This window comes from Chaetodon trifascialis, chromosome 7 (assembly GCF_039877785.1).
Source record: "Chaetodon trifascialis isolate fChaTrf1 chromosome 7, fChaTrf1.hap1, whole genome shotgun sequence".
Classification (NCBI taxonomy): Eukaryota; Metazoa; Chordata; class Actinopteri; order Chaetodontiformes; family Chaetodontidae; genus Chaetodon; species Chaetodon trifascialis.
The window spans coordinates 6,114,326-6,134,918 of NC_092062.1; the positions used below are offsets into that span (position 1 = coordinate 6,114,326).

Consider the following 20,593-nt stretch of genomic DNA (forward strand, 5'->3'; position numbering starts at 1 on the left):
GCTTACACAAAGACACTGCTTTTTGCATGAGGCACAGGATCTGCACTGTATTTTGCAGCACATCGGTGGTAATCTGCTGTAACTGCTTTGGTGTGACTTATAACAGAACAAGGCTCGGCTTGTCCGGTGTCAGAACAGCGTGACCAGCCTGTAGGGAGAAGAGACAGGTCAGTTTTTTAAAATGAGGATGTTGAGAGCCAATCTGCAGGATTGTTATAGGAGCCAATCACAGATCGTTTTTTATTATTTGATTAGTATTGGTTATATAAATACTGATCTTCTTTTCATTTTCTGTTAATCGTAATAAAAACTACTTGTGCTCTGGGTGCACTAGCTGCCAAACCCTGCAGTGTGTTGCATTGTAACTACTGGAACCTACAATGGTATATTGGAATAACAGCCAAATAAGAAACATCTCAGTCCAGCGGTGGGAACCTCTGGCCTCTGGGCCGCATACAGCTCACCAGAGAGTTTGGCCCAGCCCAAGAGAAGTCTGTCTGAAATATCTTAATTTACTGTGATGTTAGAGTTCTTGGATACTCAGAGTTTGTTGTTAGTGAGTGACATTCACTCTCTGCTTGACGAGCGAACTGTCAGTGTGTCTCAGAGCCACTGGTGCACGCACGCACGCACGCACGCACACACGCACACACACGTTGCTTTACTTGCTTTTTAATACACTTAGTGAAGACTGAACTGAGTTGTGCTCTGTTTGTTGGTTTCATGCTGCTCGCTCTTTGTTTTATTGTTTTGTGTGGTTTGATGGAGCTATTTTATTTCTATCTCATAATTATCTATCAGATGTCACTCGTACTGGAGCCCCTCTTCATTTAAATGTGCTTGCTACTAAAAAGCTGTGATTCATTCTTTCCAAACAGAGTAATTCAAGTCATCAGGTGATCATTCCTGTACTTTTTCATTTATGTAGTACAGAAAAAAATATCACAGTGGCAGTTTTTTTTTTTTTTTTTTTTTTTTCAATATCATGCATCCCTGATGAAGGAAAACTTGAATATTTGATTAGGACATGTTATCAGCATGATTAGAGCAGGACTGGGCACAAGAGCCAGCTCAGAGTTTAGCTCACACAGATCACAATAAACTGCTTCACATTCAGTTCACAATTTTGAATGTTGAACCAGTTTCAACCAAGTTCACAATCCCATTCACAATGACAAACGAGTTCATTTCTTCTGCTTTTCTTAAATGAGCTGCAAAGGCTGCAGATCTTCAATGTAATCTAGTACGAGTTTGTCTACTTCTCAGCAGTAGAAGTAAGAAATCCGACGCACTTGTACTTGAGTATTTGAGAATTTTCATTTTATGTAACTTTATACTTCTACATCATTATGTCTCACAAGCAAATATTGCACTTTTTACTCCACTACATTTATCTGATAGCTTTAGATACTAGTTCTTGGATTAGCTAGAAAATGCACCATTGCAAAACTGAAAAGTTTTTCTGCGCTCACGTAAAGCTGACTCGTTAGAGATATGCGGTTCTCACAGGACAGCGATGCTACAAACATATGACGATCTCACAGAATATGATGCGCTGCTGTAGATTTAACTAGCCAAGTAGTTAAAATTAGCTCAGCCTTAAAGATCTACAGCAGTTATGGCTGACATTCAGACTTGTTTTTCAGACCTGGTGGGCATAATTTGCATAAGATGTGCGATTCTTGTTCTCTTGGAATCTGTGCTGATTACACAACACTGGCTGGAGGTAGTTCAAAATGTGGACGGTGGTGACTTTATTTAATTTGGTTGAAATTGAATAGACCTTTTTCACAGCAGACATTTTGTCTTGTCAGAGCAGGAGAGGCACAGGTGAAACAAATTTGGTTACGATGGCTCAGCTCCATATCAGCTCCCTGAAAGTAGCTCATTTAAATGACATGCAGGCATCAGTTCCACCTGTGCTTTTCCTGTTATGACATGCCAAAGCATCTGCTGGAGGAAGGTCTGGTCTCAGTTCTGTCCATCTACAGTATTTAGTGTTTCAACTGCCAATGAGAAAAATAGTTTTATGCAAACTTCAAGAAGTCTTTGAAAGTTGCTTTGCCTGAACAGGTGCGACAGTGGGGTGAAAAGATGTCAATCAAGCGCAGTCTATACACTCTGACTCAGCCCTGATGGAGGGACTATGCCTCGCCTGCTCCTCACTGAAATGAACAGGGAACAAAATCTACTCTGACTGCACCTTGACAAGAATCCTTACCAGCTAAATAAGTGAAAACACCTGCGTGGGTGTACCACACATATAAAGGGCCTTTAACGCTAAACGTGGAGGTACAGCCCTGCTCTGTGCTCGTACACAGTGTGTGTCCTCAACCACACTCCAGGAGACGACGAGCTGATGAAGATTGTTGATCACTAGATGGAGCCAGAGTCCACACTAGAGAGAGACTGAGGGGTGCTCAAGTGTGTGTGCATAAGTGTTTGTGCTGTGTGTATTCCTGTCAGCCCATCGTTGATTGGACTTTTGCGTGTGTGTGTTAATTCCAGCATTCCCACTCTCGCTTTTTCCTCTCCTGAGTCCACCTCTATTAACGTAAGCATCAGCCCGCTCTCTTCTTCTCTGTGTTCTATTCAGCCAGCACCATCACTGAGACACACACACACACACACACACACACACACACACACACACACACACATACACCTCATGCCCCCAGAGAAAAAGCTTAAAATAACAGCGCAAACAGAGAAATAGCAAGGCTGTAGTGAATGGGGGGGTGATGCAGCGAGGAGCGGTTTCTTTAGGACAACCACAGAGAAAACATTTGTATGTTTGTGGTGCTTTAACAAGATCCTGAGGGATGATTGTTCTAACTATCTAGTTGTGTCTCAGACTGTAAAACAGTGCATAAAGCCGTACTGTACTTCACTCTATGGTGCGTCTCTGCTGATGCTGAGGCAGAAACTGGGTCATATTGATCGCCTGCGTCTGCATGTTTGATTGAATGTGTGGTCTGCACACACTCAGCTGAATGATAAACTAAAGATGTTCACTATGTGTGTTTGATCTTCTTCAGCCGAACTTTTGTGTTTGATTAAAGCTGCCTTTGGATGGAGTCCTCTTTTGATGAGAGGTACATTAAGTTGTTTTAGGCCTGCTCTGCCTCACAGACCTCTGCAGGTTTACATCACTGACTAATTTAGTCCCAGGAACTCCGCTCTGGGCAAACTTTTGTCACTGCTATTTTTGTAGTAGTGACTGTTTACACTGTAAGAGAGATGGATGGGTAGAGTGAAACCTATTTCTTAGATACTGCTAATTAGGAAGAGACAGGCCAATGAAGCTGATCCTCATTTTGCTGCAGATTCCTTGGGGGCCTTTATCAGGGAAAGGCTGCAGCAGTGACTGTCGACAGGTGGTCGGCAGGCTGAATTCAGAAAGAATTCAGAAAATGCATGCACACATCTAACGTTACTCAGCACTGGAAGAGGCCCAGTCCATCCTAAGAGTGTTAGCGTGCCAACCCCTGACAACCAGCCAAATGTACTCTTCAATAGAATCTGGCTATTGTTCAGCTCCCTCCTCTCTACTCTGTGGACTCACCATCAAACCACTCAACTCCCAGGTTCAACGTTCCCTGGAGCCAATAGCAGAGCCTGGACCGGACTGCAGGAGGTAACTCTGGAGATGTCTGAGAATCACTAAGCTTGTCTTGGGCTTTATTTTTATTGGCCAATTGTTGTCTTGAGTCTCAAAGTGATTAATTTTGTTTGCTGACTGCCTCTGACACATTTTCTAGTTCAGTATCTGTACACAGATCCTGTCCCCAAATTAAGGTGGTTTTATTGTGACTTATTTCCCTATGGTTGGCATCGTTGTCATGGCGACATCAACAGCTGGAGAGTCTTGTGTGTTGTTACTGTCGAGGTCACACATTAACTTTAGATCAGAGAATTTGCTATCAGCTCCTAAATTGCAGACACGGAGTCTGTCTCCTTTTCTCCAGAACACAGATTATCTAACTTGTGTAAATGCATTTGTAAGAATCTGCCTGTCAGAAATAGATATGGACTAACTGTCTGAGCCTTGTCTGCCTCATGCTGGCCTCACAAGAGATGTGATGTTAATTAATTGATCAAATGTTATTGTGTTATCAATCGTTCCAGACCTCAACCTTAAAATGAGGATCAGACCTTTGAGTGATAAGTGTGGGAACATGTGCGTTAAAGGATGAACTCCAGTGACCCATTGACCTTTAACCCAGGGCCAGCGTGCTAAAGTATCAACTTGTACACAAGAAATGTCGTAGATCTAAAAGGCAGAATTCATTGAGCACATCAGTTGTTCTCAGAGGAGAAGACCCTCCAGCTCCACCTTCAGGACACACTATCAACTTTAACATGCCCGATGCCGTAACATTAACTGAGCCCATTCTGCTCCCCAGGGGCTAACGTTTTTAGCATTTTTATGACCCCATGACCTTCAGTGCCATCCTCAGGACAAAATTAATATTTTTAACCTCACTGCTAGTAAGGCTGTAAGAATAATCAGACAAACACCAGTATGTCCCGTCCAGCACACGAGTATTGAGCGTAGGAGCTGCCAGCAGAGCTTTAGTCTTGCTGATTAAAAGGAGGATGGTAGGAAAGGCACTCTGCTAACAGGGAGCATGCCACCTCTCATCCATCCCCGCCTCCTTCAAACTGTCTCCTGGGCTGAGCAGAAGTGAACGTGACTTTTTATAGCAATCGACTGCACGCTGGCCCCAGGGAGGATTTTCTCTGTTTGACTTAAACTCTGCTCCATCACCTGAATAAGGAGAGGAGATGGTGCTGCTCCGGTGAACACAGAAAAAATGAGGGCAGCTCACAGCATGTGTTGGGCTATTACTCCCCTTTTTCTGTGTGACTGTGTTTGTCAGCAATTCATCCTGCCATGGCATCCTGCACATGATGGCACGCGGGATCAAACCTGTCCGTGCACACTGTATGTTTGTGTGGGCTCTGCTCTACACACAGGCCTGTGATAGGAGGCTCAGATCAAAGTGGAGATAGGCGGAGTGGAAACCAGTCTGCAAATGACATGAAGGCGCAAATAGACTTGAGGGAGGAGATGGAGAAACAGTCAGGGAGGAAAGGCTTGTGGATAGAAATGATAGGTCTGAGGAGAGAGAGAAGCATGATGGATTAAGAGAGAGAGAAGCAGTGCATGTGTTTGTATGATGAACCTCAGTCACGAGCTGATTGTACATCTAAGCACGTTCTCCCTGTTACCATACAGCACATTTCCTAGAATAGAGCAGGCAGGCTATTAAAGAGATGGGACAACAAGAATAATGAGAGCCAGGTTTTATAATGTTTAGTGTACCAAGCGGGAGCTACACACACACACACACACACACACACAGATGTTGATTATTGACACAACATCCAATATATTGCCACTGGAGAGGCACCAAAGCCATTAACAGGCCTGTGAGTGCATGCATTTTTTAAGTAGAGCCACCTCCAGCGGGAAGGGAACCTCTAACCCTGACTCTATTAGTGCCGGGCTTCAGCCCGACGGAGGACCACAAATGTGTTTTTCATCTAACAGTTTCAAATTTCTCTTGGTCAGTTGTCTTTGCGGTTGTTTTAATGTCCATTCTTTAAAGAGAGAAAGAAGATGTGAAGAGCTGAAGGTGAAAATCAAATCATGCAACCTCTGTTATCTTGGTTATGGGGTTGGGGTGGGATCAGGCAGGAGGGAGGGCAGCGCCTCGTCGCTTTCTTGCAGCGGTGCTATGATACCTGGGTAATTACTGTATAGGGCTTACACACATCAGTGAGCAGTAACCAGGCAACCGGCCAGCCTGCCACAGAAACAGACAGAGACTTTCTTTCAGAGTCACGGGTCTGTCTGTTATAATCTACTCATTTCAGTGCAACAGAACAACAGAACAGGGACTCTGAACTGTGCCTGCTCACAAAGCCCCAAAAATGAAAGGAGGCAAAACATTTACAACAAAGAGAATTTGAATTTTGTGATGGATTTATCACTTGTGTGGTATAATTGCATGCTGTGGAGATGATTTTTTGGCCTCCTGGACTGTTTGTCCACCAGTGACACATCTTAAGATTCTTAAAAGTCATGCATGTCAGCTACTTTCAAAACATGTCCAGTGATCTCTGTGAGATGTAAAAATTAAAAGTGAGCAGTTCACCAAAGTGAAGTCTTTTTTTCTAGCCCTCAGACTATCAGACCCGTGTGACTTTCACACGAGCCACATTCACACATCAGCAGACACAGAGCGACATTAGCATTCTTCTGCAGTCCTGTTTCTGACTACCTGATGGATCTAAGTCCAATTTTCACTCTTTATCTCTGTTTTTGGTCTCCACCATCCCCTGAGGGAAGTATCCGTCTCTTTAGCTTTAAATGCTATGTTACGTTATGATAATCATAACTGTGCCTGGTAATAAGGGTGCCCACAAGTACCACTTTCATGTGGGTTTGTCAATGTGTGTGTTTGTCCAAGGTTATTTTCAGCTGCCCACCACACAGTAACCTCGTTACACTATTTTTCAGATTACCAGATCAGCTTTCACCCACTGGCAACTAGAACGGCATCACACCTCGACTCACCAGTTCGCTCGCTGAGGCTAGCATCTTACTATGTGCTGCGCGTAGCGAGCGGGCTTAGAACTCAGTGTACCAGCCCTCACACTACAGGTATTAGATTGTAGGGAAATCATGTTTGGGGCCTGTTTTTTGTTTATAACGTTAGATTAATGTTGGCATAGGGTCAGTAGCACTCATAGGAACCCCATTTTATAGCATGAATAATTACTCGATGTACTCCATGTAATCATAATAGAGGAATAATGTTTCTCTTATTAGCAATGAAATTTTCTCTTTTTATTACACTGAGTCAAATAGCTATGTGTGATGTAACAAGTGTCACTCAGTGACAAACCCACTTTTAACTGTGCAGTTCCCCTGAGCTCTATGCAGCATTTTAGCATTTGGTTTTGGTTTTTCCTACCTGACACTTAAATGCTTTGATCCTCTCTCTGCCCTCATTTACCTCATTTTCAGCAGCAAGCAGCTGTTTTCAGTGAAGAGAAATCCATTGTATGCTACCGACCCAGCAGTAACGATCAGACAGCGAAAGTTGGCAGCTAGCTGGTGAACATAGTGAAGCATTTAACAGCTAAAGATCCAGATATTTCCCTTGTGCTGGTGGAGAGTGCACCAGAGCTAAAAGGAAATATTGGAAGTACCAAGAAACCCAACAGCAAATTAATGCTAATGCTGCTCTGCTTCAGCTGGATGTGTAAATAAGACACATTCAGCATTAACTTTATTAGATAATGATATGCCAGTGTTGTGTTTACAGCTTGTTCTGCTGACCATGAGGGGCCAATAAAATCAGTTTGTACAGTTTTAAGTGACACCTTACAAATACTTCAGTTAGATGGACATGGAAATCGGCAGTGTAATAACTGATATAATTCAGTACATCTAATGGCATCACGCAGTGAAGCCTTTGAGGATGAAAATCTTCTTAAAACCCTGCTGTAAAATACCTGTTTTATATTTAAGGATCTTTATTTTGTGGTGTCCTCGTGGCTGTCCTCTTCAGACACATCAGGTCAGGTTTGTAGGCACTCAGATCAGTTCCATAATAGTAATAATAATACTAAACTTAATTTGTAGAACACCTTTCATACAGGAATTGCTGCTCAAAGTGCTTTACAAGAAAGAAATCGCATGCACCAAGTGAGTGCTTCACATAGAAAAGACTGAATGGACATAAAAACAGATGAATGTGAAATAAGATGGAGGATAAAACCCACTTGATAGCATAAGCAACAGTGTATCCAGGAAAAGGACTAGAGTGACAGTAGTAATGACTCCACATCGTAATATGCCAGAGTCTTAGCTTGAATGACATATTGTGCTCATGTCAGATCACACATGGAATGGCAGCATTAGTAGTTCCTCCTCAGTTGGATTGATGGTGGATTGAAATGCTAATTTTGCAATTAACAGTGAAGGGGTGCCATGGTAACAGCATTAAGTGGTGAATACTGAAAAGTGGAAATAGCAGTTCCTCTTGATTTAAGACAGCCTTGTCAGAAGTGTAGCTGCAGATTATAGCCTTCAGTTTATGACACCAGCCAGGTATGGGGATTATTATTCTCATTAGCAAAACTGTTAAAATGGCATTTAGGATGATGCTAAGGACTGCGGTTTGCATCAGCTGGAAGCTTTGTGTTGTGTCAAGAGGAGAGCTCAGTCATTGAGAATGCACAGGAGGAGACATGGAGGGTCATATAGGTGAAGGGCAAGATCAGTCGAGCTCCTTTGCCAGCCCAGTGTATGTCCTCAGTGTAAGCGATGACAATGAAAATACCTTTCAAACTGAGCATTTTAAGTTTCGTCACATCCATTATGTCAAGCAAAACAGAATTTATTGTCAGACCTTGGAAAGAACAACAACATTTCAGAAGTCACATTCTCCTCCCACTCTTAAGACGGCGTCCTCTCAGTCTCAGTCTAACCTTGTGCTGCTGAACACTCTCAAATATAAATTAGACTTGAATAGCATTAGCAATCAGCTAAGAGCTGGAGTGTTTATTGTGCACTTTCAATCAATATGACAAGTCACTAAGATCAGGGATTTCTTTGCTTGTTCTGCTTGTTAATTAGTGAGGCTGCTGTGCTGACTGGAATGACAAAACATCTTCGTCTGTGCTTCTCTCAGCCAGAAAAGCTACACTTGTCCTGTAAAATTCTTTGTTGAAACTGCAAAGAATAGACCTTTATTCATTACCAGGGCTCAAATCTCTTGGAAACCAATTGAGGGAAGCTAATTGTTTCCACAAAACCATCATCTAGTGTTACCTGTACACAAATTTAATGCAACATTCCCAGCTAAAACAAAAGATCGCTGGACTGCTCGTGTTGATCCATTTAGTAAAATTTAAATTGGAATTATGATCTGTGACTTGAAAGAACGGTTTCTGCATAAGATGAAAATACTTGGCGGAAGCTAATATTAACATTAGCGTTTGCGAGGGTCACAATGCTACCGTGAAAATATCAGACCCGAACATATTACATATAGAAGATACACATACATAGAACATATAGAAGCTCATAATCATTTGTCTTATCAAAATCACTTAGTTCAATAAGCCTGAAACCCAATTGTGTGGACCAGTCTGCCCTCTTATCTGCTCCCAGTCTTGCACCATTTGTCCCATCTCCTGTAGCATACATGAGTCCATTACTATGATGAGGAAAAGTGTACTGAATCAAAGGAGGCGATGGCAGTTGGCCATCCTCCAGATGGACTGGCACAGTTGTTTGCGTGCGTGTGCGTGCATACACCCGTGCACGTTTGGCACGCCGCTCCACTGTCAGTAAGTCAGTATTTGTCTTCCCTGTATGTGTGGTGGTCAGTTGAGAACTGTGTTTGCTCAGCATATGTGTAAGTGAGTGTGTTCAGTCATCTTCATGGGAAAACGCACTCCCTGCTGATTCAGATGTGTGCAGGTCAGCTGTTTCTGATAACCAGAGCGCTGACAGAGGAGGGAAGCTGGGAACTGACAGCAACATGTCTCCCCAGAGAGGACATTTCAAAATGAGTATAGAAAAGGCAGCATGTAGTGGAGCATGCTGCAGAGGATGGTTTATTGTGATATCTCGACTCTAAGAAGTCATTTATTTACAATGGGACAATGATGTTTTTGTTTTTCATTATGTTGGTTCATTAGTCAGCACATTTGATTGGATATAAGAAAGTTCTTATGATGGTTACATCACGTCTTAAACTGTGACACAGCAGTGTTTACCTCAAAATGGATTTCACGAATAAAACATGAAACACCACTGTCACTGTGCTCTGGTGCAGCGCTATCAAGATAGAGATGGCTGCAGGGATTTAATAACTGAAGAAGAAACTTTTCAGAACTTTGCTTTAACCACATTAAAGTTATTTTTGATGCTGATTCACATCTGCTGTTGGCGAGTGTTAAATAAAAATGGCTTATTAAATTGGAAGCTTTATTGCTGTCAATTTGCTCCAAGTATGTATTTTGCTCTTTGCTCTACGGATGTGGTTCAGAGACGTTTATTGTCAGTGCAACGTCAATTTCTGCCAAACTACCAAAAACTTGCTTTGCACTGGTCATTGTGGTGCCACGAAAATATGACCCAAAGTCGTTTTTATAAACAGCTCATTTGTTGAAGACCAAACTAAATGCAAAACCCCCCCAAAACAAGAAGGAGATGGATGTAATTCAGACATAGAGCATCACCAGTGAGTAATCTGTCTAAAGTCTACAGACATCAGCAGACAGCCGCTGACATTGACCTCATATTAGATATGCACCTTAACCTCATTGTCATTGTTTCATTTCACATCTGTGGGAGTACACAGCCAACACTGGCTGCTGTGTTCAACCAGACTGCTTTATTTCTTGTCCTCATTCAGCTTTAAAGACATCTGTACGGAGACTGTCCGTCTGTCCCTGACGTTCCCCTTCTCCTCTTTTGTCCTCTCTGATTTTACAGCACATGAAGGACACCGTTCCATAAAAGGATAAGATAATCTTTTATTAATCCCACAGCAGGGAAATTTGCGCTGTTATGGCAGCAGTGGGGGTGGGGCAATAGTAAGTAGCATCTGTAAAAAAAAAAAATAAAAAAAAAAAAAGGAAAGGAATGATACAAGTAAGTAAAATAGAAAACGGCTAAATTCAACATTATTGTACATAGCAGATCCTGATTTCGCAGTTTAGTATGCACTGATATTGCACATGAGTGACTGTCAGTTTGGGTGTGTGTGGTCTACAGAGAGCAGTGTTGATTAGATTGTGTGACAACAGCATGAAGGAAGGAGCTGCTCAGTGCTGTCAGAGTGTCCTGCTCCCCATCAGGGATGATAGTTGAGCCATCATTCTCCTTTGTCCCACCACCTCTGCTGGGTTGAAGGGGCAGACAGAGCCGACCGCCGCCTGAGCAGACCCTCCATAGAAGATGGCTGGTGCCACCACAGAGTCAAAAATCATTCTCAGTAATGCCCTCTGCTCTCCAAAAGACCTGAATCTGCTCTGGTATTTCTTATACAGTGCCTTTGTGTTGTCAGTCCAGTCCAGGTTATTATTCAGGTTAACACACAGGTACCATAAGACTCCACCCTCTCAATGTCCATTCCCTGGATGTTCACTGGTGTAGGAGGAGAGTTTGCACCTGTGGGAGTTCACCACCAGCTCTTTGGTTTTCCCTGCATTGACCTGCAGGTGGTTCCACCGGCACCAATCCATAAATCCCCGAGTCAGTTCTCCGTGCTCCCTGTCATCCCCATCAGTGATGAGAAAAACGATTGCAGAGTCATCAGAGAACTTTTGAGAGAGAGAGTTAAGAGGAAGGGAACCAGGACTGTTCCCTGCTGGACAACCATGTCAGACTCACAGTCCTATAACCTCACATACTGTGATCAGTTGGTGACGTCGTCCATGATGCATGCTGTGGGGTGGTGGTCCACTTCTGGCCACTCCCTAAGAAGTGTGGGTTGCATGGTATTGAAACACAACCAACTTATGTTGATCTCACTGTCAAACCATGTTTTCCTTTCTGTATTTTAAAAACATGATGCAAATAAAAGCTGAAAAGAACTGACTGCAAAACATGTTAATCCCTGTGTTTGTTATTCTATGATTTCAGCATGGGCTGCTGGCCTTTAAGTTCATCCTGACCTTCCTCATCCCAGATGTTCCCAAACACATCCAGATCAAACTGGCCCGCCTGGAGTTTGAATCACTGGAGGCCCTTAAGAAAAAGGTAAAACTACATAGTCTGACTACATCGTGTCTGTATGGACGGAGGCAAGCCTCAAGAGAAAGTCACTCTGCAGCCACGCTGAACACTTCATTTATTCAGCAAGACAGTACAAACAACAGCAATGACAAAGAGAAAAACAATTCGACAGTTGCAGGCTGCTCATGTTGAGAGTTGAGAGTCCATTCATATGTTTTAATGACAGAACAAGCCTTTCATATTGCAGTGGACCTTTATATCAGGGGTGAGGATCCTCCGACCTCTGCGCTGTTTATGGCCCATGAGACCATTTGATCCAACCCCTGAGGAAATTCATGAATACAAAAAAGCAGGTTTTTTTCTCAGCTATAAAGAAAATACCATCAAATAGCAGACGAATACATTTTTACAAGTGGTCTCTGAACGCAACACACACATAGCATTAATATCAAGTCAGTACATCTTTTTGGACATACATAGACATAGACATAGATAGAGATAGACAAGCAAGTGTTTCTACGTTGCAGTGATGAATAGGCTAATATCAAGAGTCACTGCAGCTCAAAACCTGATAAACTGGATGAGCTGCTTGGATAAAGTTAGCGCTCTTTGTGGAGTTTGGATGTCCAACAAGCAGCTTTCACAAAGACCGCATTCTGACAGAGACAGTGTAATGCAGACGTGTTTTGTTGTGAGTGAGCTAATAGCTAAGAAGCTAAAGCCTCATTCAGAAGGAGAGTTTGTGAAGTGCCTTGCTGCTGCTGCGGAGCTGCTAACACCGGACGGAGCGTCTGTCTGGAATAATTCATAGAGGGGAAGGAAAACCTGATGTGGAAACTCAGTCATAGAAAGCGTCTGTGTGATTTGGCTCACAAGGACTCTGACGGAAAAAAAACAGCTGAGTAGCATCATCATCACTGCTACTACTCATCCTCCCATATTCTCTTGCTGTGAATAGTTAGGTGAGCAGAAGATGGACTGATCTCCGAGCATAAAGTTAAAGATGAAACATCTTCTTCAACATGTTAAGCAAAATAAGCGTGTTATTATTGTTTTGTACAATTTTAAATTGGAGCTCTCAGATAACTTTTAGCAAAGTCTCTGACCTTCATTAGCTTGTTAGGGCTATGACTTGTTCACAAACATCGTTAAGAAAGGCCAAGTGATGCAAATCTTAAAGCTTTGTAAATACTTGGACTCCTCAAACCTTGTCCCAACAATCATCAGCCATGGGCTCCTCTAAGCAGCTGTGTAGCACTCTGGACATTAGAATAATTGATGCCCACAAAGCAGAAAAAGGTGAACAGAAGACAGTAAAGCATTTTCAGGTACTTCTTCCCTCAGCACGTAATGTAATTAAGAAATGGCAGTGAACAGGAAGGATGAAGGTCAAGTTGAAGAAAACTTTCAGAGAGAACTGCTCATTGGATTAGTGGAAATCAGACCTCCTATTTGACTGCAAAAGACCTTCAGGAAGATTTAGCAGAGTCTGAGTGGTGGTGCACTGTTCTACTGTGCGGCAAGTACGACCTTCATGGAAGAATCCTCAGAAGAAAACCTTTCTGTGTCCTCACCACAAAATTCTGTTTCAGAAGTTTGCAAAGGAACATCAAAAGAAGGCTGATGCATTTTTGGAAACAAATCTAGTGGACTGATTAACTTTGTGGCCGCAGCGAGCAAGGCTGTGTTTGGAGAAAAAGGGTACAGAATTTTATGACAAGAACACCTCTCCACCTGATAAGCATGGCGGTGGATCCATCATGCTTTGGGCTTGTGTTGCAGTCAGTGGCATGGGGAATGTTTGACTGGTAGAGCGAAGAATGGATTCAATGAAATACCAGCAAATAGAAAATTCTGTAAGCAAACATCACACCATGTTGGTCACAGTCACCTGACCTAAACATCGGAAATGTCTTCAGGCATTCAAATGCAGAAATGTCACATATAACCTCAAACTCTTGTTGCCATAATGCAGAGGCTTCCATTATATGTGAGGAGTTATAGCTGCTGTTGTGCTATAATCAGCACATTTGTTGTGCTTTGTAGCATTCTCTGTATTAGTGAAAGCTAGGTCCTGTTTACTGTAAACTGTGCTGAACAGTGTCAGCAAGAAACACAAAGAGGTGCCTGGGAATAATCTGAATCTGTTTAATCTGATGTTTAAATTAATCTGAATATCCATCATTTAAAGTCAGTGAAAACCAAAAACAATGAGCCTTAGGCATGTTATATTGATTACAGTTAAATTAACAATTAAAAACAATTAAACTTCACGTTCACACAGGCACATACTCTGAAATACACTGTTAGACAGAAGAAAAGCATGATTAGATTTCTCACCACCAGATGGTATTCAAACTATTTCTGCTTGCTTCATGAGAAGCGGTAGCACACACAGAAAGGCCAGTGAATCTGATCTCAGCACAGCGTTTGAATGTGTCAGAGCTGACGGTGCTTAGCCTCTGAGAGACAGCAGTAAGACATGTGGACCGCATGAACTGCGCTGCTCCAAAACGCTCATCAGTATCAACACTGTGCATATGTGTGTGTGTGTGTGTGTGTGTGTGTGTGTGTGTGTGTGTGTGTGTGTGTGTGTGTGTGTGTGTGTGTGTGTGTGTGTGTGTGTGTGTGTGTGTGTGTGTGTGTGTGTGTGTGTGTGGCCTTGCTTGCCTCATCAGCGTTATTATGCAGCCCTTATCACTTTATGACCAAAAGGCTTCTTCCTAACACACCTGCTGCCTCCGGAGCTCTGCTTAGTCAACATCTTGACAGATAAACTTTTGTTTGAGTGTGAGCTGGAAAAGTTTGTAGTTTCACTCCATATGTGCCACTTTACAACATCTGTAGATCATTTTGTGAAGAATATGAGTTATGTAGTGAGTTCTTTTCATCACTCTCGCGTCAATCTAAGCTTAAGTTCATCATCAACATATTAACACTTTGCTTACTACAGAAAAACAGCTAGTTTTGCTGGGGCCTTGTTGACTGCTGTCTGTAGCTCCACAGATTACTAGGCATAGTCATTACATTGTCATCATGACATAATTAACACCTGCTGCTTTGCCAAACTCACTGGCTAATTAGAGCCAGTAATCCAACTATTAGCATAGCTGTTTGTTCATTACACAATCAATGCCATTAACACATGATTAACAGATTATTTGATATTTGCAAGAAACTCATGATGCTGTCTGAGATGCTGCAGGTGGTACACTGCGCTGTGTGTGTTCTGCGGTCAGAGGCTGTGCACAAACTGAAACCAACAGTTCCTGCAGAGTGTACCTTTAATTAGATTTTACCTTTCAAACAGCTTACATTGTGACACACACACACACACACACACACACACACACACACACACACACACATTTTGTGGCTGTAATAGCTCTCTAGCCAAGCAACCAGCACACAACAGAGACCGAGTGTATATGTCCATTACAACATGCTGGTCCATACCTTCCCATTTAGCATTCAAAATGGGCTCTTGAAGCCTGTCCCAGACCACTTTACTGAAGACAAATGGCGTGCCTTATGTTAATAGTATTGATATGGCTCCATAGTAAAGCATTAGCTTGCTCGGCACCGCAGCCATTTGTTTGATTTGGACTGTCGGGGCTGAGTGCTTCTCTGATGAGCTGTTAGTCTTTTGGTTCATCATTTCTCTCCCCTGGTTTTTGGTCAGACTTCTGCTGCTGCATAATATGTAGCCGTTTGACAGGTAGTAGATGGTTTCAGGAATCTTTATCACTGAAGCTCATGGGTTCACATTGTTACAGGTAATAAGAAATGTGTCCGTCTGTGGGATAAACTGCAGCTTGGATACAGCACAGTGTTCGTTTGCAGTCCCGAGCAGGCCACAGTCATGTTAAAATGCTTGTCTTTTGGTTTCTCTTACATCAGCCAGTTTTGTTTGGTTTGACCATGTTGTTCTGTGGTCTCTTGGTTCTGCAGAGACAGCTCCATGGAGGGTGAGTAGCTCTGCGTTGTGAGTTTGATGATGCTGGTTTGCAGACTGGGGTGACATTATTAAAGGGCTTGTGTGTCATTGTTGATATTGGCATCGTTATTTTATGTTGCTGACTGCTCATCTAATATCCTAACTCCACTGGTTTGGTTGTGAATCTGTGATCTAACATGGGTTCTGTTTGAGAGTTGGGATATTTAGCAAGATCACCTTTTCCACAGCCATAATCAAGACTAAAACCAGTTACTCCTCATCACACCTGACCTCATGTATGACCTTCTAAACATTAAATATATATGCTTGGGATTAATGTTTTCCTTTTTGTCTTCCTGGTCTATCATCCCTGTTTGACCTCAGACAGACTGAGAAACTCAGCAGACAGACAGAAAAGCATTCAGACTGAGCTGGAGCCAAGTTCAGGTTAGCTTGACTGCTACTTAAAGCAAAGCATTCAAAAAGTAGAAAAAAAAAGTAGATGGACAAACATTTTAGATGGTTGGAGAACAGTTATACATACTGTGTTTGGGCTGTTTTGATTATGATTTCAATTTAGTGCTGTTAAGATTAATTTAGCTGTAAAAAGCGTTGGTGCACACACGTGTTATGAAGACATGTGCACACTGCATATAGGATGTCAAACATTAACACAGGACTGATTAACTGACCTCAGTGTTCATCAGCACACAGTGGGCCTCATGCAGGAATCACATACACATTCATTCACGTAAGAGAATTTGTGGCGTTCACAAATTGTGTCATATTCAGAATTTTTCTTCCGTATGAAACTTGAGTGGTCCAGATAACAACAAATCCCATGAACAGAGACAAAACAAGCAGTGAATGTATCTTAGTAACACGGATTGTGTGTATCAAAGCCAAATATATATTATTCCTCTGTGCCATAGAGCTCCATTTGTTGGCTATAAGGAAGCACCACAGGTATAGGTCAGGAATAATGTGCACATGAATGGAAATGACAGAATTAATGTGCATTAGTTTGTCAGATTACAGTGACTGAAGTGGTCAAGAGTCCAAAGACACGCAGATTAATTAGCCAGTCTAAATTAGCCATAGGTGTGAATGTGAGCTTGAATGGTTGTCTGTCTCCATGTGTCAGCTCTGTGATTGGCCAGGCTATAACCAGCCTCTCACCCAGTGTCAGCTGGGATGGACTCCAGCTCCTGCAGCCCTCTAAAGGATGGATGGATGGATGGATGGATGGATGGATGGATGGATGGATGGATGGATGGATGGATGGATGGATGGATGGATGGACAGTGTCTGAAGTGCAAGCAGTGTGACAGACAAATAGATCACACATCAGATATGGATCCACCTGAAACTACAAGAGTGTTGCAGGATTTAATGATGCTGCGAGTTACCAGTATCTCTTAATAACATTTGAAAATGAGACTGTTTGATTAAAATGCAACAAGCTGCCCTTTCCCCCATGTCGTCCTATAGAATATTAATGTAGCTCAATAAAGGGTCCACCAACATGTCGCCACACACGGTCACAGGAGGGCGTGTAGCATGAAGTGGAGAGAGAAACTTGTGCAGAGATCTCAGGTTCCCACAGGAGACACTCGATCAGACAGACAGGTGACTTTCTTGGCTGCGCTTCACGTGCTGTAAGTCACCTTCCTCTGCACTGCCATCTGAGCAGATCAATCACAGCACAACAGCACAAGATCATTTCATACCTTAACCCTGACTCCATTAGACGGAGAAGCGGCAGACACAGCCGAGAGCTTTCCGTGTGATGTCACAGCAGTGGACACGTGAAAAGAAGGCCATCGTATCTTCTGAAAACATCATGCATTGTTCACATGCCTGCATGTCCAACATAAAGTGCACAGACATCAGTACTATAGGAGTGAGAGTTGATTAGTTTCTGTCAGGGGGAACAAAGCTGTTACTCAAGTCATCTCTAGTAGTAATTGCGAGCAGGGGCGAGGTGTGTGTCTGTGTCGCAGCCGAGGATGGAAGGTTACAAGAAGCGACGGTCAGAGGCTTGAATGTTTCAGCAGCTGTGAGTGAAATGTTTAAGTGAGTTGTGGTTTGTGGCAGGTCAGTTGTGGCAGTTAGGCGTGTGCTGGGCTGTGTTTGTGGTCAGATGCGTTGACAGCTGATGAGTAGCTCTCTGGTTTTTGAAATGTTGGTCCGGAGGAAGTTATTGACCCATCTGAGAGGTGGGGCTTGTTGTGTGAAATACTCCAGAGCTTTCTTCAAGTTGTTCTTCTTATTTGTTCAGGTTTATTTAGAGTGTCCTCCTCGAGCACCAACTTAACAAACTGTAGCCTCGGACTTCCAGTAGTCTGAACCTTTAAGAAGCTTGTAGGTCTTGGACTACATGTTCCATTACCCTGCAGTACGTTCCTGCAGTGGAAATGGGCTGTTAGAGTGCTTATAGTGCTGGTCCTGCATTGCTGCTGTGGGACTGTTAAGAGTTGTCTTCAGTATTGGTGTCACCTTGGGCTTTCAGAAATTGTAATGGGAATTTTTCATTACTTTCTGACATTTCATAGACCAAACAAATAACTGATGAATTGAGAAAATGATCAGCAGATTAATTGAGAATGAAAGTGATTGAAACGTCCCCAGTGAATACTTGGAGGAGTCATTCCAGTTCAGCTGTGTAAGGCTGCAGATCCACTTGTTTTATAACCACACACGCACATAGACAACCAGCCGCAGCATGAACAGTTCTACTTTGGGTATTACTGGAGGATTCCACTAGAGGGCACACCAGAGAGATCAGAAAACTTTGGTATTTGCATGATGGAAACAATAACCGTGGCAACACTTGAGGAGGTTTTTATGGACTTGGTCTGTTCTTTGTTGGTACCTCAGTGCTCATACAGCTCCATGACCACTGCACAGACTGTAACTGTTAACAGATTTGACAAGTAATCAGTGAGGAGTTGTAACACATACACAGGCCTGACAGAGGATCTCTCTCCTTGTCCAGGCTGGAGCCTTACTCATACTGACACAGAGGACTGTAACCCCAGGAGGATGAACATGGTCCTTTTAATCCTTTTGTTTGTGTGTAGGTGTTTGTTTCATACCCAGGTGGGGTGAGATCCCCGTGGGTCTAGACAGCTTCTTAAGGCGTAAGACTTGGTTTTAGGGTTAGGCTTAGCATTAGGTTTAGATTACAGGTAGGGTAAGCGGCTAGAGAATGCAATATGTCAATGGCGTGTCCCCACTGGGATAGTGATACATACCCTGTGTGTGTGTGTGTGTGTGTGTGTGTGTGTGTGTGTGTGTGTGTGTGTGTGTGTGTGTGTGTGTGTGTGTGTGTGTGTGTGTGTGTGTGTGTGTGTGTGCGTGTGCGTGTGCGCGTGTGCGTGTGCGCGTGTGCGTGTGTGTGTGAGATAGATGACATGAGGCTGCGCAAACCTCTGCTTCCTTTCGTCTCTGATCAGCCCCGACATGTCAGGACAGTAAACAGGACATGTTGAGCAGAGAGTGTCTCTGGCTCCACAGACGAGCCTCTGCAGGGTGAGCGTGAGGTATGATCCAGAACGAGCCGTGAGGTTACTGAAAGAATACCGCACGAAGACGAGGCTACAGGTTTTCCTCCAATGAGTGGGCCCGACACTCTCCCAGCTGTTCACAAGTGACCAGGGCTAGAAGTGATAATGGCTTCCATTATTGATTGATTCATTAGTCCTTTAAATTGTGAAAAAAATTAAAAAAAAAATGCTCATCACAATTTCTCAGATCCCAAGATGCCATCTTAAACTTGCTTGAACCAGCAAATGGTTTCTCAACTGGTTTCTTATTAAATCATTCAAAATAGGTGACAGTTAATCAACTAATTGTTTCAGTACGTGTTTCCAGTATTCAAAACATCAGTGATGCTTGTTCACTCCAGTCTTTAGAAACAGAAACTCCATGCTTCATCTGAAGGTGATACACCCCATGAAGCCAGCAGGATTGATTTTTCTCTGCTGCCGTGCTGAAGCCACTCCAGCCAGTGTGTTCACCGAAAACTCCACCGAGCTGTTTGTGTCAGTGAGATATCCAGTTGGAGGACTTACTGGTTCATCTCCACTCCTGCCTGTGCTATCTTTGTTGTTTGCAAATCTGCTAAAAATCACTAAAGACAGAGTAGAAATAGAGGCTGTGGACATCCTGTTCATCCTCTGGATCCTCCTCTGGAGGAAGGATCCAGTCTTTGTGTCTGTTATTGAAAGGATTTAATTGCCCCTTTATCTTCCTGGGGGAGTCACTTTGTGTTTAACCCCACTGCTGCCCCTGAAGAATCAGCTCTGAGGCTAAACGGCTGCCTCAGCACAAACCTCCCGTGGATCAGTCTGTGGGACAGAAACTTAATAACATCCAATTTGCCTGCTTTGCGTCCAGCTAGAAGCTTGATTAAAAAGTAAGTGTGCCAAGATCAGCATCTAGGGAAGAGCGACGTCTTCAAAGTCAGGGACTGTAATTTATTAAAGAGCAACCCAGAGCTGTTGGGGAAGCATCGTCATGGCCAACTGCAGCCAAAAGCCGCCTGTGCAGTTACATCTTTAGTTTTACACTAAGAGTCTCTCTGCTCCTGTCTGACCTCGTGGAAAAATCCCAGCAGGCAGACTTCTGGTGTTTGGACAGCTGTGAAAAGATCCGACCTGTGTTCCAGGATCAGGTTTTTGCTTACAGTGTAAGTCAAGCCTGCATCGATGGCATGGAGCTCTGCTCTCCTGCTCCTGATGACCCATGATCCTCACTGAGATATGTGCTGTCAGCAGAGCGCTATGAACCATACCTGCCTGCCACACCTGCGTGTCTCTGTACGATCCAGAGAGCCAGTCCAGAGTCCCTGACTGACTCCCTCTGCCAGAGACTGTCCAGAC

General features: G+C 43.2%; 1 protein-coding gene across 1 annotated transcript in view; it reads left to right on the top strand.

Annotated features, from left to right (window-relative positions):
- Nucleotides 1-20,593, top strand: part of ano10a (anoctamin 10a) — a 39,038-nt gene that overhangs the window by 16,260 nt on the left and 2,185 nt on the right. The window contains exon 14 of the mRNA XM_070966718.1: nt 11,678-11,794. Coding sequence (XP_070822819.1) covers nt 11,678-11,794 — 117 coding nt within the window. The remainder of the gene's footprint in view (nt 1-11,677; nt 11,795-20,593) is intronic.